This window comes from Drosophila hydei, unplaced genomic scaffold, assembly GCF_003285905.1.
Source record: "Drosophila hydei strain 15085-1641.00,03,60 unplaced genomic scaffold, DhydRS2 tig00008119-arrow-pilon, whole genome shotgun sequence".
NCBI lineage: Eukaryota > Metazoa > Arthropoda > Insecta > Diptera > Drosophilidae > Drosophila > Drosophila hydei.
The window spans coordinates 7,320,000-7,344,822 of record NW_022045830.1 but is presented as its reverse complement, the minus strand read 5'-3'; the positions used below and the strand labels follow the sequence as shown (position 1 = coordinate 7,344,822).

The window sequence follows — 24,823 nt, the reverse complement described above, 5'->3', positions numbered from 1 at the left end:
AATTTCATTTGTAATTAAAGGATTTCAATTTCCGTTCCGTTCCGTTCAATTGACAGCCAAAGCATGCATTCAATTTCCGTATACGTGTGTGGAAGACCAAAAATTTGTTGAATTTTAATCCTGCAATACAATGCAATTAATACACAGTACGTGTGTGTGTGTGTATGCGTGTGCATCGGACAGACGCTTCAAAATATGATTTGGAGTGGGGAGCCGCACTCGAAAATAGAGCACAGATTGAATTTCCGCTGAAGCTGCGCCATTTAAATCGTCTAGACTAGGTTTTTGTTTTTTAATTAATAACAAAAGTAGGAAGATGGAAAAAAGGCAAACGAAAACAGAGAGAGGGGTCGAAGGCAGAGCCAGACATTCAAACCGGGGGCATCCTTGGCAGCTAGCAGTCGTAGGGGAGCCCGTGGCAGCAGCTCAGCTGCTACCCCAAACCAGATGTGCAATCGTTCTAGGCTGCAGCGCGTGCTCTTCGGCTAGGCTTCAAAATTTTAATATGTGCATACAAATATATATTGTTTTTTCCACTGCTTTTTGTTGTTGTTATTTTTGTGACGGCCGCGTGCCGACGTCAAAGCGAAATAGATGTATAAAAATAGCAAAAAGGCAGGCAGCAATTATAATTGAAAGGGCTGTGCGTGATGGAAATGCTGAGGAGTAGTTCAAGCAGAGGGAGAGAGACTACCCCCACTCTCCCTGTCTCTCTATGTCTCTCGATGTGCGTCAATAGAAGAAGGGGCGCAAGCGCAACGTCTGGTGGCTGGCAAATGTGGCAGGTGCCGTTTAATGCAACACAAGATACACATGAGCATAAACATGAACAACAAGCGTGTATGCGCACATACATATTTACATATGCATAAACATACATATAAGCAACTGCAACAATAACAGAAAGTAACGTACAATTCGCAGCTGCAGCGACGCTAGCAGCGACGCACGCACCGGAAATCGCTCATAGAAGACAGCAGCACCAGAAACAGCAGCGAAAGCATAATTGAGAGTGTATGTGCATATCACTCACTCATTTGGTTATGCATGTGTGCGTGTTCCGGCACAATAGCAAGAAAGCACTAAATAATATTCTAATACTAAATAATTACGTTTGCAATACCATTGCATGCTATCGGTCTATCGATACATCAGCCAATTACTTTCTAAGTGAGTCTTGATTGCCTTTTGTCTCGCTTGCTCATCTCTAGCGCGCAGCATAAATTGCAAGCAGGAAATGCTGCCGCACACACACACTTAAAACACTAACGCATACAAAGTCAAAGTCGCTCTCCATTTCGCTCAGTCACAGTCCAAAATATGTAAACGCAGCATCGCACACACTTACTATCTCCCTCACTCTGATGTCCCTGCACAGCTTTAATAAGCGGAAATGAAAAATTTGAGTTGATTGTTGTCAAGTTGTTGTCGCTCTGGTTGTTGTTGCATTTTATAAGCGCGTCAAAAAAAAAATATAAAAGAAAACAAACCAAAAATAATAATCATAAAATGCGACACAGCGCCAACTACTTAGTTAAAAGAAATGCAAGACTGCGGGCTTTTTTAGTGCTTTAACTACTTAACAGTATTTTCTGAATTACATTTACTCACGCCAATTAACCTTGAAACAATAAGTTAGAGAGAGAGGGAGAGAAAGCGAGAAGAAGAGTAGATTATAACTGTCTCAGGCAATGCATAATAACTAACAAATTCTCACAGTGTATGCGATATTTATTATATGAAATGCTCTAACAGAATATTTATGACTTGATTTCGGGCTGAGAACCGCATCAGTTGCAGCTCAGTTCTAATATTTGTTTAGCTGACATGTCGCATTTAAATTTATGAAGACATTTATTAGCAGGCAAAGCGCATAGATCTGTGAAATGGCTGCCAAAGTGACACAAATGCATCCCCCACATCCACCACATTTCAGATGCATTTCCCCAAAAACAGCTAAACATCAAATAAATAACTAAAAAAAACAAAAAAAAATAATCACACACATGCACACCTTTCAAATGGAAGACATTTGAAATGTTTGATGAAGTGCTTGACAAAGTTGTCGCCTGCCACCCTCTCCCAATGCCAGCTGAATGTGGAGGCGGGGGCGTGTGAGGTGGTGGAGGGGTTATTAATCAACAGCCACTGCGATAGGGTGGATAGGATGGAAAGTTAATAGCAGCTCGTGCTAAGACCACAAACGTTGCATTTTACACGATCATTTTGAGTTTTTTGTTTCATTTCTCATATTTTCTGTTGAGAAATGACAATTTCCTCTCGTCGGCTGTTTTTTAAACCAAAAACTCAGTTGAGTTCCTCTTGACATGTGGGGCGAAGACATTTGACACCTGCTGCACAATTATTCAGCGTCCCTAACTAGTACCAGGAATCAGTTGAGCAGTTCGAAATAGCGCCTGCTCTATAAATAGGCGTTAAAAAGAGTTGCCTGTTGCATTGTTTTTATATGAAATGCAGACGGCTGAGAAACATGTGGGATTTAGTAGATGTGTGTGTGTGGGAGCCTTACTATATAAACTGTCTGGCAGTCGGGTTTTCCCCCTCAACATCAAGCTCCAGCCCTTTTATGACAGCTACAGCAATAACAACAAGAGAATAACAAAACATTAATGTCAAAAAAACATCAAAAAAAAATAAAAAGAAAAAGCAGCCAGAGGAAGCTAAAGCAAATAACATTCAGACATCCCGAATTGGAATCGGAGTTGCAGTTGCTATCGTAGTCCGACGCGAAGTCAATTGCACGCGAGCCGACAGACCTCCAAAGTTGTTTACAGCAAAATGCGGCATTTAAAATGCAGCTCGCAAATGCCGCTGACAGCGTCTGGAGACGCTAGACTCTAGACTAAACTCACAGTGCTGTACTTCATCCAAATGGACATGGACATGGACATGGACGACGTTTTATGAACTCGCCCAACCAACTGCCATGAGGCTTATGGACTACTTCTTCATATTGTTTCAACGCATCTATATAAAATTTATAGTAGCTCAGCATGTGCCTCATGTTGCGTGTGTAAATGAACTCCTGAACTCTTTTGCCTCGATTTTTCAAATATTTTTCCTCCTCTGCTGTGGTTCTGCTCGTGCTTAGGAAAATATTTCATGCAGCATTTTCCGATCACGCGCGCCAGGGCAGAAAGTGAAATAGTTTGTTTATGTTTGCTTTTAGCTGGGGCCAAAACTGTTCAAGCGAAATTTTTCACTTTTTATGATGTGTTTTTAAATGTTTTCATTATGAGTCCGTTACACTAAGCAAATATATTTTTTCTAATTAACTGGGTCAAATTGTTCACTTTTGTTATTTTTAATGCGTTCAGCAAGGGTGCCGAAAGTTCTGGGCGATATTTTGAGAACTTGGCACATGCGAGATTCCATTCGGATTGAGATAGCTAAAATGGGCAACAGCCAGTGCTTGACCCCAAAATAAAGCAAGCTAATCGGGTGTTATCGACTGCGGAATACTTGTTAAACAAACTGTCAGCGAAACTTGGTTTCTTGCTCGACTCATAGATGAGTTCAAGAAATTTCGGGGCATTAGTAGCAGCCCAGGCACATCTGTCAAACAAGTTTCGATTCCGAACCAACTAACCAATAAACTCTTGGCACATCAAGAACGAGTAGAGCCAGACGCACTGATTGAAGCCACATGAATCTGAATCCACTCGATGCAGGCACATTCATTGGCAGCCAAAACTAATGCAATGTCATTTATAATCGTTGCGAACGATTTGTGACCCTACGTGAAGCCCGTAGACCAATGTCCAGCTGAATTGTGCGCTTCTCACAAGAGTATGAGTACAATATGCGAGATTGAGAGCAATTTACAGAATTTAATGAACACGCAGTCGAGGGGCAAATTGCAGCCCCGACTTGCCGTGCGAACGATACGGGGGAACTCAAATTTAACTAAAACAATTTAGAGCACAAACCAAATGCACAAATAAAACAAACTAACTAACTAAGTAGAGCAGCTGTCAGCTCAAAATGAATATGAAAAATATGTTTACCAATTGATGGGGCTGCAAATCCCATTAAAATAATCTTCTTCAGCTTGTCGAGCCCAATTGGAGCCGTTGAAGAATTCACAAATCTCGAACGGAAATCAACAATTAACCAAGCCCAAACTGAAACAGTTTTAATCAACTGGCCTCAAATTAAAAGCTGAGCTCATAATTAAGTTACAGTTGACATAATTAAATTATAATTGTTATGCTCGCTCAAACATGCACAACAAAAAAAAAACAACTTATGAAAGAGATGCATATATGTGAGCAGAAAGAGAGGGCGGAAGAGAGGCGAGGAAGGGACAATACATTTAATTTGTATGCACATTTTGAGTTATAGCCCGACTATATATATATATATATATTTTTTTTTTGCTTTTTTGTATTTTGGGGCGGGTTAATTTGTGTATCGTCCGGTAGTTGGGCTCTCGGTTCGAGGCATTGCCGCAGTCCATTTGATCCCGCATTTTCGTTGATTTATGTCTTGCTAAAATGTCACACAGCTCGCGCGGGGCATATTTATTCGAATTGTCAAAAATAAATACAATCCTACTACTGTTTAGGGGACCCCTCATAAAAACAGTCCAGCGAAACAAAAGTATCATTCTTCAGAAATAAGCTTGATGAATTGTTTAGTATTTTTTTTTTTTTGTTGAAACTCTCGTGTTATGTTCGTTTGTTCCTCGAAAAGATTTTAAGTGACATTTGAATACAGCGAAGGTCTCAATTTGAGAACAAATTAACTTAATACTCTGCCGATTATATATATATATATTTTTTTTTTTAGTGCCAATGACAACAGCTTTAAATGCAACTTGAAATCTGTTAAAAGCTTTGTTCTTATTCAATAATAGCTTAACATTTGAAAAGCATTTAAATCAGCTGAAGGATTCTCCAGATTAATATAAAATTAATATCAACATTTTCTGCATGCTTAAAAATTTTTGACTCATTTTCTATAATATATAAATAAATTTGTCTGAATAAGCCAGTGATTTTTTCTAGTTTAAGTGCTTTAGAAGTTGCGCTAAATAGTTGCTGAGCGCTTTGAGCTTTTGGTTTTGTGTCTTTCAGTTTGTATTGAGATTAATGATATCTCGATTAATCCAAAAATTAATGAATGTTTGTGTCTCAACTGATGTCATTTCTTCATATTTTACTCGCTTTAAGATTCAGATATTCAGAAAGCTCTAAAAGCTAGTGACTACGGCTTTACGCTCTTAGCTTCCCAGAAATAAACTTTTTTTTGACCTGGTGTCATTTGTTAATACTTCATACTGTTCTTAAATCTTGTAGCTTGTAAGCTCTGTTAGATAGTTGTTACAGCTTTACTCTCTTATGCTTCCATAGATTCTTGGCTTTTCAGCTTTAGTTTTTGTTGCTTTACTCTCTCTTGCCTCAATTGGCTTCCTTTGCCTTTCAGCTGTTGTCATTCGCTAATCTATTTAGTCTGCATAGTTTGTGATCTGTGTAAGATAGCTTGATTAAACCAATCCAAACTCGTTCAGCGCACGCCCACAGGCTGGCGCCAGCCACAGGGCAAATGCGTTATTTTAATCAATTAATTAAAACTAGACTCGTAAACCAGGGCAATCAGTGTCTAGCGGCCAGAGCCGACCCGGGCAGTCCAGGGCAAACTGTTCAAATGGCAAACGCGTTTCCAGTACCATTCGCGATGCTGAGACGACAATTAGAGCTGCCTGCGAGCCGTGCGCTGCATAGAAATAATTAGGAATTGTAATTGATTTAAATTTAAATATTTTATTCACATATTGGCACCAAAAATGGCCGCCAAGCGCAGCTGCAGCCTCTTTGGCAGCTGTGTCGCGGGCCGCAAATCGAATACCAATAACTGCGAATATGTCGAAATGGGTAAGTCAATATAATGAATGGACGGGCGCTGAGTGCTTTGAGACGAGAGACGAGTTACGAGATCGTTAACAGATGCAGCTGCACCATTAAAAAAGCATCGATCAAAGTGCCAAAAAAGAAGAAAGCGCGAAAAATAACTGCGAAATTTCTGCAAATTGTTGCGGCAAAGGCAAAAACACAAAATGAAGGCTACGCGAGTAAGAGATCGCGAAACAAAGAATCGCATTTTACTTGCAATTGCACTGGCGACTGTTTAACAATAACCAGATGTTTTGCAAACGCTGAAATATTGCCCACATTACGGACCGCAGAGTCTGGCAAACAGCTCAGCGCGACTCGAGTCGACTTCAATGTCAGTTGAGCTGCGATCGCCTTTAGCAATTTTCACAAAACTGTCGTCTGTCATGTAATTGAGTGATAAGTTTCAGTGAAACACAAAATCAAAGTAGCCAAAAGCCAGCCAGAGCTGTAGAGCAGAGCAACTTTTTGGCCATGGCCATTCATCATATAAAGCGCCAATGAAACAGACAAAACTTTTTGTCACATTCAAATAAAAGTCAAAGTCGACGGCAATTTTCAAGTTAATTATGTTGTCATGCGCTTAGAGAACCAAATGTCTCCAAATAAAAGTTGCAGCAATATTTATTTATGCAAATGCCTTAGCAGGAATATAAGAAGTGGGGCGAACTGAGCAACGACTGCGCCATGCTCTGTTGGCAGGCCACTCAAAGGCTGAGCTAAACTAAACTGAGACTTCCTCACACATACTTAGGCAATTTGTAAAGGCGTATGTGGGCGTGGCTGCTATGTGATATATATCAAAATCTTAACTCTAAAGTTCAGATTGACTATTTATATTGAAAGACTTCATTGGGCAAACTCAATATCTGTGTTAGATAAGCTTTTGGGGCTTTCATAATCCAAATAGCTGACATGACTGAAGAGCTTGGCAAAAGGAGAAACCAATATACCAAATTAGCACTTTTATGAGCAGAGAACAACTCACTTAGCTTGAGTGATATAGTCGATATATCCAATCAGGCTTAAGAATCTCACACGTAAAAAGATTATGCAAAACAAATCATTAGTTGACATGTATGAAGAAGAAAGTGAAGGATATACCCGCTTATGCTTTTATGAAAAACCAATAAACGAAAAAGCTTAGTTGATATAGAAGCACATCCAGACATACCTCTGCTCTACCTTTATAATCAGAGTCTAAGGCAAAGCCAACATTGCTATAAAAACAAAAAGCGATACGCCCTTTCTGACCAGTGAACAGAGCATACAAGGCAAGACTCAAATTTCGCTCAATATACCCCTTCACAGTTTTCTGTGCAGAGCAAAGACAGCACAAAGAAAGCTTAATGTATCCTTAATGAACACGCCAATATGCCCCTTCGCAGTTCAGTGAACAGAGTATAGAGGGAAAAAACAAAGAGTGGAACTCACTTGTCATTTATATTTGCGCAGCCTTTTATTTATAATAATAAAAAGCCAATGCCTCGACTCCCTGGGCCACATATAATGAGCAGCAGCTGCCGCATGCAACAGGAAGAGCAGGCGCAGGCAAACGGAGACACTGGAGACTGACAAGACGACAGACAGACGAAAGACAGCAGACAGCAGACAGCAGAGAGAGAGAGAGCGAGCAGACAGCGCGACAGTGGGGCAACGGGGCAGCGGGGCGTGTGGCAGGGCGTGGCTAAATGTCTCTTCTGCCGACGATGCGCCATTTGTGGGTGTCAAGCAGCAGTTCGGCGCTGTGCCGCGCGCCCAAATGCAACAGTAAATTTTAGTTTGGCCAGGAGATAGCATCAGATCGGCTCGACACAGAACGGATCGCAGTGTTGTTGTATTCGTACGATTTGCGTTCGGGATTTATGTTAAATGCTCGAAACGTGCCTGAATTTATTATTATGATGGCCAGCCACATAGCCAGTTGATTAGCTGCGACAATTTATCTACTCTCCGAGCTGACAAAATAGCTGCCAGTTCCAAAATTTATGTTGTTTTCTTTAGATTAAATGTGAACTAAAACTAAAGCGAAAACAACATCGCATCAACGATCCACATTGCAGCTGGCCAAATCGAAACAGTTGTGTTTCAAATCTCCTTGTGGCATGTTTCAAATTGTGTAAACGTTTATGAAACTTACAGAAAATTAAGTAAGAAATACTTCCAAGTATGCTCTATGCAAACGTGTTTCAAAATTCATTCATAATATTTATGAAAAAGTAGAAATAAATAATAAATTTATTAAATTAGTTTCATTTAGTAAATGACGAAAAAAAATGTTTGCTTAAATTGAAAATAAATTAAGAAAATATTCTTAAAAATTGTTAAAAATTATAAAATGAAAAAAATAAACTTTATAAAAAATTACAGAAGCCAAAAAAAAATATTTATTAAAAAATATAAAATAAAAAAATTAAATGACCAAAAATTATAAAAAAAAATATTTTTGAAAAATATTGCTAAAAACTATATTGGTAATAAATTTAACAACTTAAAAAAAAATCAATCAATAGAAAAAGCTTAAAATAAATTTTTAAAATATTAAAAATTTATTTCTAAATTGTTCATTGTATGAAGAATTTGAAAAGAAAAAAATATTTTAGTAAAATAGGAATATAAATACTTTTTTCATTTTACTGCAAAAATTTTAAAATGCTATTCATAAAAAGCAATTTTGAAATATTCCCTTATTAATATATAAATACTTGAAAAGTAATTGGCCAGTTTTTAATGAATGAATTAATTAAAATAATCGTATGCACATTTAACTCGAACTTTCATAACATTTTGCGTTAACTTCCTTTTTTGTGTTTCAAATAAAATCAAATTTCTCTCAGGCTCGATGGGAATGTCAGAACTTAACCTTGCGCAATCGCATTGATAAGACTTAGGTGACACAGTGCCACATAAAAAATAGAAGAAGAAAGAAAAACAAAAATAAAAATAAAAGCAACAAGAAAACCTTTTGTTTGTCTCGTTGTCTACTTAACGAAATTATCACACATGAAAAATGAACTCGCAGCGGCGCTTTTCCACAGGCAAAAGGCAAACAAACGTTTTGAAAAAGTCAAACAAGGGCTATTTGAGCAGGGCCATAAATCGCTAAAGTCAAATCCTAAGTAAACACATTATTTATCAAAGACACACACACACATACAAGTATATATATATATATATTTATATATATTTTTGGGGTCGCTCAGGCCATTGGTTTATCAGTAGCATTCGCTTCTTGTTGCACTTTTTGCTCATCGCATCGATCGTCTTTCATTTTGCAGACAACTGCGGCAACGTGAACAACACAAACGGATCAGCTTCAACTGGCTACGGCTACGGTCAGCCGGGCTACAACATGGACGACATACTGATCATCACTGCCAAGCACAGCGAACGCGCCTATCTGCGCGCCACTTTCCTGAAGAATCACTTCGACAAGATCACCAAGCAGCGCGGACGCAAACCATTCAAGTGAGTCTCACACCTAGCTCAGAGATGCAACTAGTATTCTGGAGCTTACTAACTATAACAACTAATTGAAGATACTTATAGAGCATAAAACTACTATTAAGCAATGCAGAGCGGGTTGACTCATGTATGAAGCACGTCTGTAGCCTTAGTTTCAGCAAACAACTGAATCGAATACTCAAAAGTTGTTCTAGAATTCTCTTGCCTTTGTCTAACTGAACTCAAGATAGACTGCATTAGCTTCTTTGCTATTGAAGAGTTGCATATAAAAGCCGAAACTAAGGCATTTTTTGTTAACTTTTAAGAAATGCAAATATCTAACAAATGTATTAAAAAATATTTTTAAAAATTTTTAAAAAATTCTAACATTTTTTAAAAATTTTCAAATAACATATTCAGTGTTAAATAACTTAAAATATTTTTATAAATGTATTTAACACTCAAACTACTTCAGATTCGCTAATACAGTTAATTCAACAAAAAAAAAGTAAATAATAAAATAAAAAAAAAAAAAACAAAAAATGCTTTTAATTAAGTTAAGTTTTATATTGAAAAAAAAAAAAATAATTTACTCATTATTATTTTTTTTAATAAATAAATGTACATTCTATAGAAATGATAATTCTAAGAATCTAGTTCTATATCAATATCGATAGCAATATATTTTTCATGTCAATCAATAACATTCTTATCTTCACATGTATTTACCTTTATTATAATTATTATTATTATTATTATTATTATTATTATTATTATTATTATTAATACTTTATTTGCAATTAAAACTCAAACAAAAATTTACGCTCTGTTCACAGTTTTCTGCACATTAAAATTGACGATGGCCCCTTCAGCGAGGAGATTGCCCAGAAGTATCAGAACACAGCGCTGCAGATTGTCATACTGTGTCCGGCGCTGCTGGCGCTGCCGCACAGTTTTCTGATGGCGCAGCTGACGTCGGTCATACGCGTGGAGAAGGTGCTGGCCATTTTGCTGGACGTGGGCGAGGATAAGGTCAAGGAGATGCACAAGACGGCGCTGCCCAACTATTACAAGTGGCGGCGGTGCGTGGTGCGGGACAACGATCAGGCGCAGATCAGTCACATTTTGGGCATTGCCACGGACATCCTTGGACGGGCACTGTGCCAGCGTCCGCCGTGCCAGGACAGCAGCAATGGCAACAATAGCAGCATTTCGCGCAGCATCTCCAGCTGCTCGGAGGGCTTCACAGTGCTGCCCAAGAAGGTGAAGCAGGGCCAGAACAAGGTGCTGGCCATATTGTCAGAGCCACTGAAGCCGAACGATACGCTCAAGCTGCTCGTAGAGAAGTCGGGCGAGCTGCTCGAGGTGCGCAATTTCAAGTGTCGCAATCCGTACACTGTCCAGTTCGCCATACCCGAGTCCTGCATGGAGATCTCCACAATGATTGAAATACGCATCGAGAAGAACAACAAGAGCCTGGGCGCACGGCCCATCAAGTGCGAGAGTCGGCTGCGTGAGCTGGAGCAGCTGCTGCGCGTGGAGGACTCACCCATTGAGTTCATGTGCCACGCTTTGGGCGTGGGTCCATTGGAGCGGGATGCTCTGGACCAACATCTGCTGCAGTGCTTCCAGCGCAATATGCCGCCCAATTTCCATCTGCTCAACGGACCCAGCGAGCGCCATCCGCACTTTTTCACACGCCTCGAGTCGAGCCCCGAGGAATATCCAACACTTTTGCACTTCGCCGCACGCTGGGGCCTCAATCGGCTCTGCCTGCAGCTGATGGAGTGTCCCGGCGGCGATACGGCCTGCGGCGTGCGCAACTGCGCGGGCCGTACGCCCGCCGAACTGGCTGAGCAGGAGGGCCACCATAAGCTGGCCCAGAATCTGGTCAGCTTCTCGGAGTTCCACAATCTCACAATGGTCTATCACTACTTCAAGGGCGTGGACAATGCCAGCAGTGGAGCCAGCAGCCCAGGCGCCCAGACCAAGCCGTCGAGCAGCAAGGGCGCCCAGGTGGTCATTGGCACAGCAATGCCATCATCGCCACGCAGCAAGGCACCCAAGCAGCTGCCCTCGGCTGAGTACATGGAAATGTCCAGTGGCTCGGAGCGCGAGAATACGCCGGAGGTGCGTGCCAAGACTGAGACAATGGCCATATCGAATCTCAATTACATCAGCGTGGAGACCGAGGATGAGAATCTGCAGAGCTGCTCCACGGAGAAGAATCTAGAGACCAACAAAGTTCTCGATGCGCCAACTGGACCCGAGCAAACTACCAATGAGCTCCGCATCAACGAGCCGCCATACTATCAATCCAAAGAGCAAAACAAGTCGCAAGACGTGGTGGACAGCAGTGGAGCAGCCAACTATCAGGCAACGGACAAGTTCAGCCAGGAGTGCTCCCAACTGCTGGAGAACCAGGCGACGGCCGGCAATGACTACGTCCTGCAGCCCTCCAACATACCTGTGCCACCTGCTCTGCCCGCTGACGATGGCAACTATCTGTTCCAGCCCTCCAATCGGCCGGTCGAGGAGCCGCTGCGCTTGAGCCGTTCCACTACGCGATTGCCGCAGCCGAACGGCTATGGCACGCTGAAGCGCAGCGCCAGCGATGCGTCCAGCAGCACACGAGCCAATGCCGACGATGAGCTGGCTGAGATTATGCACGATTTCAAGAACAATGTGCTGTCCATACGTGATGTGGAGCTGCTGGTGGAGAAGTGGAAGCATCGCAACGATGTGCAGCAGAGCTTCCGCGAGAAGCAGGAGCAAATCGATCAGCTGCGTCGCGAATACGAGCGCATACACGAGCACGTCAAGTCGCAGCTGAAGCGCGAAACGCCGTTCGAGCGCATCAGGAAGCTCTTCTCCAGGCAGAAGGGCGGCGACAAGCAGAGCAGCTGTGCGGACAGCCTGCTGGATGAGACCAAGAGCTCCATTGCGACCAGCTGCAGCTTGAAGTCCTCGGCGCGCCCCATCAGCTCGCTGAGCCTGCAGAGCGTGTCCAGCTCAAGCTCCTCCTCGGGTCGCCTCAGCACTGGCAGCAACTGCAGCGGCGCCTCACTAGGCGACTCTGGCACCCACTCGGATCACGAGGATCGTCGTCAGTTTGGCTGCCGTTTGGGCAACCCCGGCTCGCTGATGGATAACTATTTGGTGCCGCCGCCGCCGCGTCCCGTTTTCACGCCCGTCTCCACGCCCGGTGATGAACGACACCAGATTGTGTTCCCCTCGCCAATGTCCAGCTGCCAGCGCCTGCACACGCCCACCAGCCCCACTGGCTCCGATCACTATCAGATGTTTCCATCGAATATACCCGTCTATGGCAATGGCAGCCAGCCGCTGTCCACGTCGCAGAGCAGCAGCTATCTAAACACCATCATGGAGGCCAAGGAGCAGGACACCCAGCAGCAGCACAATTATCAAAACGGCGTCACCCTGCAGCCCATCAAACTGAACGAGCGACCCAACATCATCTACGGCAAGCTGACCAAGAGCCACTCCGCCAGCGGCTGCAGCTCCTTCAAGCCGAAACAGGTCGCCTGCCCGCAGGTAGGCAGCATTGAGGTGCAGGCCGAGGTCTATCAGAACGTCGGCGGCCCAGCGGCGGAAGAGGCCACCAGCCCGGAAGTTCCAGCCAAGGAGCAGGCGAACGAGGCGCCCAACTACATGAACTGCTAGGCCTAGCATATAAGTCTTCATATGATACATATGTAGTATATATATATATAAAACTAGCATAGGCTTAAGTGCATATATAATTTCGATATTGCTGGAATGAGTATAAACTAGTTAAACAGGCGGTTGTAATCGGCCCACCCCAAAACGCATACAATATATTTCTCGACTACATTTAACTCACATTTCTAATATATACACATTTCTAATATATACATAAATACATAATAATGCTATTGTATTATCCTTAGTTATCGTTCTCGATCTTTTAAATGTACATTATTTTGAAACGATTGCAAGCAACCAAAACAACATATCATATAGGATAAGGCTAAGGTCTCGTACCGACGAATTGCGTGTTTGTAATTCTAGATCTAAGTATTTCCCCATTTGTATTAAGCCTGGCATGCACAGCTGAGCATGAAAAACATATTTTTTCGCACAAGAGTTAAATGCAATAAATTGAATTCGTTAAGCAATGCAAACGCCTTTTACTTTTTTGCCATTGCACCTCGCTGCACGCGCAAAGCCGGGCAGCTTTTGGCGGTCTCGGCTCTGGTGGAGCCAACAGGAAATCATGCGGAAAGCCCACTACACGCAAAATGGGATTGCGACTGCCAACGTAAATTTTAACTGAAAAACACAGCAAGAAACAAGAAGGAATGAGCGTCGGCCAGTGAGTGGTGCCCGACTGTCAGATACTCTGTCATGTTGCTGCCGCCGCCTCCTCCCAAACTGGTGTCAAGAGTAGAATCTTTGACCACATACTGAGCTGATGGCCATGGGAGTATATATAAATTAGTTAAAAATATATATTTAACTTAAAATATATTTTGTAATAATTATTAGCAGTCAAATATATTTAGTTTATATAACTATGAGCTAATAAACTCTTTCATTAAATATCTAAGTTGCTATCAAACTTTCTGTTTTAAGCTACGATATTTTTATTTCAATTTTTAATACATAAAAATATATCATAAAAAACTAAAATTTAATTTAAAATATTTATTTTATACTTAAACAAGATTACTCCATTTAAAATTTTTTAACTATGTTTTTGCGCTGCCCCATAAAAAAAATTTCAGCGAGCGCGCTCAAATCAATCTCTAAAGCCCTCAAAAGTATGCTACGTTTTTTCAAATGCAGCAACCTTAAAGGATTATCATATGCATGCAGTTTTTTTTGTTATCATAATAGCAACTACTTTTGTATACACTTTTTATTTTGACTTTTCACCCACACACACACACATACACACATGTCCGTGCACACATTTACATGGCCAGCCAAGCTTTAACTAAGCCTGTAATTCTTAATTCATATTCACACTCGCCATCGTTGCGTACGCAGCATAGTATTTTTCCCAGCTGAGTACGCTGAGGGCTAAGCCGCCATTTTCCATTTGCGTTACATGCTGCTCCATGGGAATATGGATGGCTTCAATGCCAGCCAGCCAGCCAACTTCGCCCACACCCACAATATCCGGTTATTTGCGGCCCGTGCTGCCTGCACAGCTGTTGATGGGCCTCTCAGTTTTTTGTGCGTTTTAAAATCTATGCGTGTGTGTGAGTGTGCGTGTGTGGGTGAATTGTTTTAACGAGCTCAAACCTCAAAGTGTGCGCATAGTTGAGTGCCTGAGTACGAGTGAGAGAATGTGAACAGAGCTTTTTGAAAGCTCCAACTCATGTATTTAAGCAGAGCTTTTCAGGCAGGGTGTATCAGGCCAAGCAGCTGATATGTAAATAAAAAATAAAAATTCTTCAGAAACAGAAAATATTCTTCAACTAAATTTAAATAAGTTAAATAAATATAAATGATATTTAAAGTGCAGCTGCTTCGGAGTTGTTGTCAGTCAACTACCTCACCATAAACACCCTGTGCTTGGTACAATACACAAAAGTTCCTTTCAATGCCGCTAGTCAAAACAAACGCAGCCAAGTGAGAGCATGAGGAACAGTGAGAGACAGAGAGAGAGAGAGAGATAGATAGAAGGAAGAGCGCAATTGAGGGAGAGGAAAAAGCTTTTTGCTTTTGGCCAGGCTTAAGCGAACAAGTGTGTATAAAAAGGACATTTCCTTCAGTCGACTCTGTTAATTAAGCGCAACTGCGACGCAAACGTGCGCCACAACAATTTTGTGTCCATATAAAATGCATAATTTACGCCTAAGTAAAGACAAAACTTCTGTTGCAAATTATTCCAACAGCAAATAAAAGAAAAACCTGAAAAGTACTTTCAAATTATAGCCAGAAGTTGCTGGCTGAGTGCAAACTAAAACAACTTGATAATAGAAGGACTCTGGCGCATCCTCGTCTGCTGCTGGTGCTGCTGCACTCTCGTGTGAAAACAAAAACATTGGCGAAACTTTTTGAATGCCTGCATCTTTAACTGCGTAGTACGGAAAGTAAAGACAACGCTTAAATATTTAAAACTGATTCGACGCTAATTGAACGTGGGAGCTGCGTAATACCCAAAGCAATCGTAACGGCAGCAACTGTAAGTCTGAGAGTCTGAGAAGCGCATGGAACGGCCCCGCTAATAAATAATTGCAGGTAGGCAACGCTGACAGAAAACTCGCAAAATTTATGTGCAATTCCGCTGGCTCTGCTGACCAGGCGGCGGGCAGGTCGCGTTCATTTCTCATTTTCCATTTGTTTGCCTTTCAATTATGTTGTGACTGCGCCCGTCCTGCAGCATGCGGCCAAAGTTTAATTTGAATTTGTTTCCATGTGAAAACGCGAAATTGTGAAAATGTGAAAATGCAACCACTTCAAAGTTTCTGTCAAGCGTAGCATTTTTAATGATGCACTAAAAGTTAATGGCCCAGGGATCAGCCTCTCACATTCGCCGCTCGCCCTCATGAGAGCCGTTCAAATGTTAGTGAACACGCTAAATGCTTCTAAATATATGAAACACTTAGACTAGAGAAACTTTTCGAAAAAATTCACCCGATATAGTGTTTAAGTACTGGAAATTTGCAAAGTCAAATCAAATTTTTCTGCAATTTGTGGCTTTTTCCTAATCAAATCTGGCATAAATTCTTCAACGAATTCTTCAATTGCACACCAAATTCTCATAGACGAAGCATCGGCTATATAAATGTTACATACAAACCTATTTATATTTCCTTTAGAAATACTTATAGCCTTCTTATGCCTTTATTTAAAAGCTATACACTCGGAACTTTCAAGTTTTATAGATTTTAAATTGAGAAAAATTATATATTCCTCAGTTAACAACATTCAATTAATTAATTCAACATGATTTGCTCTTAAAATATATCGAAAAATTTATAAGTAGAAATTTTTGGGGGCGTGGCAATTTGGAAAAATCTATATCTTTAACAGTTTTAGAGTTAGGAGCTTCTCTAAAAATCGAGCCTTAAATAATATGCCTTGCCCATTCAGCCTTGGTGAAAAGCAAATTATTAAATTATTAAAATATTGGACATATCTTAGGTAATTATACAGCTAATCTAACTAGAATAGTTAGATTAAAATCAAATTCACTCCAAAAATTAGTAGCTCATCTTCATCTATTAGATAATCTCATCAGGCAGACTCAGATAGAGAGAGATGAAGAGCTTATCTCCCGTCTTATTTATTCAACTATTTATAAATATTTGCAGCTGGCAATACTTGCAATATAATGAATATAAAAGGATGAAAATAAGAGTAAATATTTAATAAAATATCTGAATTGCTTAAGGAATGCAGCACAGCACATTTTCTTTAGAATTAAATCTCAATTGAATATATAAAATGTTCTGCTATAATCTATAAAGATAAAGATAGATAATTTTAGGGATCTGCTCTATAGATACAGCTGAAATATGTAATATTCTATACACTTGAAGCTCTTTCACACACGTTTTATAGATTTCTAGAGAGTTCTTTTTCAACAATTAAAACGTGACAAAAAAGTAATGAAAGCGTTTCTTTTACAGTGCATAGAAATACATTTTTTTATAGTTTTGTTGACTTTTTTGTCATTGCTGCTGCGGTACTTGTAGCCAAACAACAACTTGTGTACACGCCCACACACAAACACACACACACACACGCACACCTGGCACATATTGCATTTATTGTGGAAATTCTATGCCACAAAAACATATACAAATGCATTCATATAGAGGACAAAGCCAAGAGAGATGCACGGCTTTCTTTTTGTGTGTCAGGGGGCAAGTGCCTTAGAAGCTGCCACACATACCCACACACAGAGCTTGGTATTATAATTTTAATTACCACTTGAGAGACAGACGGCTGCCGTGAGTCGGCCAAGTGATGGCATCTAATATATACAGAGCATAGAAGTACCAGATATATATATATATATATATATATATATATATATATCTATATATATATATATCTGGTACTATATATATATATATACATATATATATATATATATATATATATATATATATATATATATATATATATATATATACATATACATATATATATATATATATATATATATATATATATATAAATATACAAAGTATATATAGAAACTGCGCGAACAATGCGTACAATTCCGTTCAGTTGTATTGCTTGACGGGCTAAGCAGATTGAAAACATGGCAGCTGCTTACAGCTAGCAATATTGCGCATACGCCACGTAAGCACGTCAAAGGAATGCCACAGCATAATTGCGCATTTGCCGCATCACTAAGCTATTAAGCCACAGCCACAGCCATTGCTTTGGCTCAGTTGTTTGCCACATCTATCGATTAGCAATGTTTAAAGCATAAACAATACTTTGTTAAGTTTTCAGCCAAAAAAGAAAATTTTAAGGCAAAGCGAAAATAAAAAGTTTCGCAAAACTTTGGGCAGCAGCTTAAAGCCTTAAGTAATAAGCAGTTGGAAAAACTTAAAATTTTATAGCTCACTTTCTAAGTGGCTTGCACGGAACGTAGCACAATTCGGCGACTGGCTTTTGGCTGGCAGCAACTGCAGCTGCAACAAGGCCAAATAGGCAATGTGATCATTATAATCATGCAATTTGGACGCGGCCATAATGGCCAGCCAGCCAGCCAGCCAGCCAACTAGCAGCGCCAATAGCCTCAATCGACACACGTAATAGGATAAGCACAAACAGAGAATGCTATAATGGTTTCCCAAGTCCTTTTGATGAACATCGTAAATTCGTTTTTATTGAATAAAACCATGTGACAGTTATAGCCAAGCAAGGACAAAACAAAAGCCAAAAAATATGCATATGTGTAAAGAGAGAGGGAGAAAGAGGCAGAGTGAGAGAGAGAGAGGCAGCCAGGCAGTTGGGGGCGTCAAACGTGTATCCAATTAAAAGTAACTCTTGTCTTCGCCGACTGACCGACAGGCAAATGTGAACGGTTTCAGCTTATTTAACCAGTCTTTTGGCAACGGCCTCCGCCAGTGCCACGCCCCTGTTTTTGTTTTGGCCAAAAACGCAGCGATTTGGCAAACATATTCACACAGTCGCGACAATATCGTCGCCAAAAATGTTTTTTCTTCCTGCTGGTAAATTATTGCTCAGCTGTGACCGTGGTTCGTTTTAGTTGTGTTTGCCTGTAACTGCGCTATGACCGACATGTGACCCCAACTCACACACACACAGAGACACTCGCACATGGCTCAAATTCAACTTCATGCTTCGCTGGCTTTAAATTCGTTTGCATTGAAAAGGCTTGCGCAATAATTCATCAATTTGAGTGTCCCGGCCACACGGCAAACATTAGAAGCACACAATTCGCCTGGCGGGCGTATTAATTATGCAAGTCGTTTTGCTGCATCACACGCAACTGTTCCACTCCCACGCCTGCTCGCATCGCCCGATGGCGCGGCGCCTCCGGCAATTGTCACTGGCGTGGCATACGCAACAGCTGTGCAACCGAATGCAATTGCTAATTAATCAAGCCCCGACTCAGGTTTCTTGCCAAGTGGCAGCCACTTTGTTAACAGAAAACATTAACCACCCACTCTCAGCCTATTTGATAAGCTAATGTTATATATTTAATGCATTTGAAATGCAATTTTACTGTAAAAGCCAGCAATAATGTTGCAGTTTGTTGTCTACGATCCGACAACAGTTAAATGTATTCTAAAATCCATTTTTTCGGACTTTACAAGCCCCAAGGTTGAAATCTAACTGTGAAGGATATAATTCTTCTGAAATCAAAAGATATTCACTCAAAAATATTGGAATTCATTTGCATCTTTTAAATTCAATCTATCTTTGCTCTTAAATAATTAAATTTTCTCTTATTAGAAACAAACTTAACGTTACGAAAATTGGTTTCGTCTCTCTATATTTGAAATATGATTTCATTCTAAGTATTTCTTATTTATACATACCGAAATCTTTCTCGAATACTTTCTACCAATTTTATGATATTTTTCTGTCCAAATCGCATTCTTCACGAGGAGTCAACTTTGATCATATTTTAAAGAGTTCACATGAAGTGCAAAGCTAATATAAGTCTTAAGCATTTTTTTTATTTTATAAAACTATAGTTTACCGAAACTGAACAGCATCATATATATGCTATGCTCTACTAATGTAGTTAGTAGATCCAATGCAAGCAATGTCCTTAGCTGTCAAGCACTTTCCCCAAACAGCAATAACTAATTATAATATACAGCCAACAGGTGAGCAGAAGAACCTTCAAGTTCAGTCATAGGCAGTTTTTGATATTCGTTTTCAGTATCATTTCACCTTTAATCACTTGAGAATTATATGGCTTGTGTAAAAGGTGTCACAGTAAATGAAGAAATTAATGAAATACTCTGAGTATAGCTGATGGCTCAACTTAATATTTGTATTATTTATATTTTTAATCTGTGTATATACCTAAGAAACATTAATTTTGTATAATGTAAGCAATCAACATTTATCGTAGTAGATAATATAAATGTGTTCTATAGAAAACAGAATAACCTTAAGAATGTCAAATGGAATGGCTTAAAGAGATAGAGAGAGAGAGAGAGAGGGTGTTCAATAATATAATTAATAAAAAACACAAGTCAATTGAGATAGTAATTATATATAATAGATACCAAAACAGAGCTCGTAGCTTGTAGTTTCAAGCCTCAGCTAGGTGAGAGTCGCTGGCAGACTTCAACTGTTAACTGGAACTGGGAGTTGCTCGGGCTGGCTTTGCCCGATAATAATTTCAGTGTTTATAGCTTGTCGCTTGTTGAATACATTAATGACCAATAATTGACGGTGAGCACGCAAGCTTTTATGGACTATTAAGTAAATATGTGTATAGCAAAGACTTCAGAACTTGAGGCTTAAAAATGCTATAAGAAAACGGGAAATTTAAAGCTTTTGCGTCTAAATAAAAATTAGATGAGACTTAAAATTATGCTAAAGGCCAAAACGTTTAAGCCAAAATGCAACATGTTCGAGTGTTGAGTGCTGAGTGTTGGGCAAAAGTAAGTGAACAAACGAAATGGCCAATGGCCGGGGCAGCTAAACAAAAACTTTTGGAATACAGTCGCAAATTTATATATCTGTGTGTGGAGTCGCGTGACAGGCAGGCAAAGGCTGGCGGGCCAGACAGGTCTGACATTTGAAAATGGCAAAGCAACAGCAAATAGGAGACTCGAACTTGGAGCAGATCAAGCGACAAGCAAACAAATCGCAGACAACTGATTGAGTGACGTGCTGTTTGCCCAGAACTGTAACTGAGACAGGACGAAGCAACAGTGACAGCGACTCTAGAGTAGACTGAAAGCAATTAGAATTCAATACATTCGCCAGCAAAACATGTAATTAAGCGTGATTTGGCGAGACGGTTGACAGCAGAGCATAAAGTGCAATGAGTTATGAGCCAGGTACAGCCACAGCCATTTAAATATATCCAGCTATAAATATATGCATTTGCACGACCCTGCACTGCGGCCGACAGAGTCATAAAGTAAATCAAAGGATTGTCGTGCTGTAAATCATGTGAAAGTCCTTGACAGTGTGCGCCAAAGACCGGCAGGCACGACTACGACCCCAACACCGACTGCCGGCACCGAAGCCAACGTCACTTAGTCATTTACAACTTTCAATTACTGAATGAAGCGAGCACACACAGACACAGACACAGCCTGGCTGACTGGCTGACTGAATCGGCTGCACAAATAACAAATATCCGTAGCATAACTGCAGGCGTTTCATGGCAGGCGCCAATTAAGACCCAAAAACGTAAACAATTTCTTGCATTTCCATTTCACACCAGTTACCAATGAAAATAACATGACAGCTAACGACGGCAGCACAAGTTTAACACAATGCGACTAAAAAATACCCTGTAAATATTATTTTCTCTTTTGTTCTTTATAACATGATTTTTTATATTTTATTTATTTATTTATTTTTGTTTTATTTTTTAAATGAATTTATTTGAAGATCAATTTTATTATATATTTAATTTTAATTTCATTTTAATTTCATTTTAATTTGACGTGATTTATATTTTTTTATTTTTATTTATTTTTTTAATTTTTTTTATGAAATCAGCAAATTATTATTTAAATAGGATAGTATAGGATAGTAGAGGATGATCCTTAGAAGCAGTCTTCAGGTTAGACTATTTGTTTAGCTTCTAAAGTTACCCAATGGAGTTCGCAGAATCCTTAAATCCAAAGACTTTTTCAAGGAATTTCATCTTCTATAAATTCAATATACAAAATACTTGAGTTTATAAACGAAACATCCAATTACATTTTCCTTTAAACAACAATTTCTATAAGTTTACAAAATTCAGCGAAACTTTCTTTCAACTGCTTGAAACTTTACAGGGTATAACTACGTTTGCGTGCTATGCTGCGTTAACTCTGTTCAACTAGTAACCAACCAACCACCCAGGCAGCAGCTGCACCACCCCCACACATAACAGGCACCACCTTCGCCCTGCCAACCCACCCAGTTTGATTTCACTTTTTGCCGCAGACTTAACCAAATAGTATATATCTGTGTGGCCTCGTCTGTGGTTTTTGCAATGCTTTGTGCCGAAAGTGAATGCAACGCACACACATATACAGAGAGACACATGTGTGTGTGCACATGTATGAGTATGCTACTGTGTGCAAAAGGTCGAGCTGCATTTATCTAGTTGCATTGAAATTTGCATTTGGCATTTTGAGTTTTTCGCTCTTTGTGAAACTTTTGATTTTCATTTTTCTTTTGTTTGCTTTAAGCAGCGCCTGTTTAGCTCTTTAAGGTCAGCGGAAATGCTATCCAATTAGCGATAATCATCGATTTAATAGCACTTACTGGCGAATCGATAATTTGCCTTTGCTCTTGCTGTTGCCTTTCAGTTCCACTTTTCAAACAATACGCAGAAGATGCAAGCGCAAGTTGCTTAGGCCATAGTCTGAAGATATAAGAAGCAGCACGAACCCAGCGTCATGTCAAATGTAAGTAGATCGCAAAGAGATTCGATTAGAGCTAAGGAAACTGTGCGTTGATTGCAGCTGCTTGACATGGACAAATCAAACGGCAACGGCCTCTATGCGACCGGCAGCTGCCACACGGACAATGTGGCTGCCACAACAGCAACAACAACAACGACAGCAGCAGCTTTGAACATAAATAATATTATGAATGGGGCCGCAGCTGTAGCAGCGGCTGCAGCAGCTGCCACGCTGCCCACGTCCGCCTCCAGCGAGGACCTCAGCCAGAGCCTCTCCGAGTACACAGATGCCGACGAGAGCATATCAGCGCCCACAGAGTTTCTCGCCGAGGTAAGTGAAATGTATTCAAATGCAAATTGCAAAAAAGAAGGAAACAAATTTAATTTGCGAATCCTTTCAAGAGGATTATTGAAAGTTGGCTTTGTGCGCCGGCTTATTGATTGCTAATAAATTGTTTTCGAGCGCATTTAACTTTAAGTCCGACCAACTTTTGCCGTTGTATCCAATGTGGGCCAATGGGCCGGGCCATTGTTCAGCTGATAACTGCATTTATATACATACATAAATATGTATATCTGCCAAGAGTTTGACGCAATTTTAATCTCATTTTTTGCATTTCTTTTTGTTCTATAATGCAGTTTCTGTCGGCTGTCATGCTCAAGGACTATAAGAAGGCTTTGAAATATTGCAAATTGAGTGAGTGCCATGCCTTAACCCTTCTAACTAGATCTGTTCATTCAAGCATCCTACTTTCCAGTTCTGCAGTATGAGCCAAACAATGCCACGGCCAAAGAGTTCTATCCGCTCATATTGGACAAGCTGCGTGGTGGGTTCATATACATAGTTATATCTTTCGTCTGGCTTGTGTTCAGTTAATTAATCGCGTATTTTGCAGTGGCCGCATCGAGCGACAGCGACGAGAACTATAATAAATCCTCATCACCTGAGCTGGCATTGGATTTGGAGGCACCCTGCGAGGATAGCGTTAGCAGCCAGGAGGAGGACAATGATGATGACGATGATGTCGATGATGTGGACGACGTCGATGATGTGGATGACGATGAGGATGACGATGATGACATTGACAATGTCGATGTGGAAGAGGAGAGCAGCAGCAGCGGCGATGATTACGAGCTACCCATTGATGAGCAACAGGACCCGGCTGCCGCTGACAGCCTGGCAGCGCATATAACTCACTCGCATTCCCATTGTCACTCCCACAACGACTCGGGCTCATCGCGCAATTCGTCGAGCGGCGGCGGCGGTCGCAGCGACAATACCACACACTCGTATTCCAGCCTGCTGCTGGAGGAGGAGGACGACATTGTGCCAGTCAATTTGCAATTTGGCAACAAGGAGCCGAACGCAACAGATTTGGATGTGAGCAACGGTAGGTGCCAAATTCATAATTTACCAATATTTGCCAATACATCAATCTATCCGTATATATCTATATGTATGCTAGGCAACAAGGTACCGTCGGCTTCGTGCAGCGATTCGGAATCTCCCACAGAGCCGCTCACCCAGCGTTTGGCCGCCATTTTGCGCTCCAAATGCGGCGTTTCGGCCAATAAGGATTGAGACGCTACCGTTATCAGCAGTTCGCAATTGCATATACCAGCTATATGTATAAGTGTGTGTGTGTATACTACATATATATATATATATACATATATGCATAACTATATTCTTGTACTTCTACTCGTACTCAATGAGCTAAATGTTTACAATTCCTTTGCCCAAACTAAGTAACTAGTTTCCACTAGTTGAGATTCGCTTTACAAACCTAGAAACCGTCCCAAACAGCATACAAGTATATTTCCAATTTGCAATAACTATAGCAGCGAGTTATCCTTTTTTGAAAAACAGAAACATAAGCAAAAGAAAACCAATTCCCTAGACAAACATATCGTACAAACTTAATAAGTACTTACAGTAGTCACATTTGTATTGTGTATGTAAATGAGTATATAACCTAGATAATAATATGCTCCATTTGTTAACGAGCCCTCAATAATAATGAATATACTATTATATACATATATACACACATATATATATACATACATATATATATTATTATTATACATACATAACGAATGATGTAACAGAATCTATTTTAGTAAGACACACCCATGCAAAACGCACAGGACTTGGAATATTGTTGGATAACTTTACACGTTTAGCGTTTTATAGAGGGCGATTTTTTTCCAAACAATTTATAATAATAGTCTTACATATTAAGGAAACGGAAAGTTTGGATAAGTCTGATAATATGGAATGAGGCAAATGGAACTACAACTGAAATGGTCCAAAAGTCATAAACTATATTTAACGAATACCATATATATAATTCATTGCGATTTTAGTAATTTATTAAGATTG

At 40.2% G+C, this 24,823-nt stretch overlaps 2 protein-coding genes across 5 annotated transcripts in view; both read left to right on the top strand.

Annotated features, from left to right (window-relative positions):
- Positions 1-13,447, top strand: part of LOC111596925 (phosphoinositide 3-kinase adapter protein 1) — a 40,166-nt gene extending 26,719 nt beyond the window's left edge. For 3 of the 4 annotated variants that reach the window (XM_023311386.2, XM_023311378.2, XM_023311402.2), the window contains 2 exons: positions 9,194-9,383; positions 10,196-13,447. In XM_023311386.2, the coding sequence (XP_023167154.2) occupies positions 9,194-9,383; positions 10,196-13,043 (3,038 nt within the window). In that variant the 3' untranslated portion in view covers positions 13,044-13,447. Of the gene's footprint in view, positions 1-5,788; positions 5,898-9,193; positions 9,384-10,195 lie in introns of those variants that run through there. The other variant, XM_023311394.2, reaches the window with a different exon arrangement.
- Positions 13,448-15,138: 1,691 nt separating this feature from the next.
- LOC111596965 (dentin sialophosphoprotein) lies at positions 15,139-24,442 on the top strand. Its single transcript, XM_023311442.2, has 7 exons — positions 15,139-15,593; positions 22,343-22,441; positions 22,499-22,768; positions 23,077-23,134; positions 23,196-23,264; positions 23,334-23,828; positions 23,904-24,442. The coding sequence occupies exons 2-7, from the start codon at positions 22,433-22,435 to the stop codon at positions 24,017-24,019; spliced, it is 1,017 nt and encodes a 338-aa protein (XP_023167210.1). The 5' UTR covers positions 15,139-15,593; positions 22,343-22,432; the 3' UTR covers positions 24,020-24,442.
- Positions 24,443-24,823: the final 381 nt, after the last annotated feature.

Coding starts and splice junctions, on each gene's coding strand:
- LOC111596965 (XM_023311442.2), top strand. Junction 23,135..23,195: donor TTTGAAATATTGCAAATTGA/GTGAGTGCCATG, acceptor CCTACTTTCCAG/TTCTGCAGTATGAGCCAAAC. Junction 23,829..23,903: donor AGATTTGGATGTGAGCAACG/GTAGGTGCCAAA, acceptor TATGTATGCTAG/GCAACAAGGTACCGTCGGCT.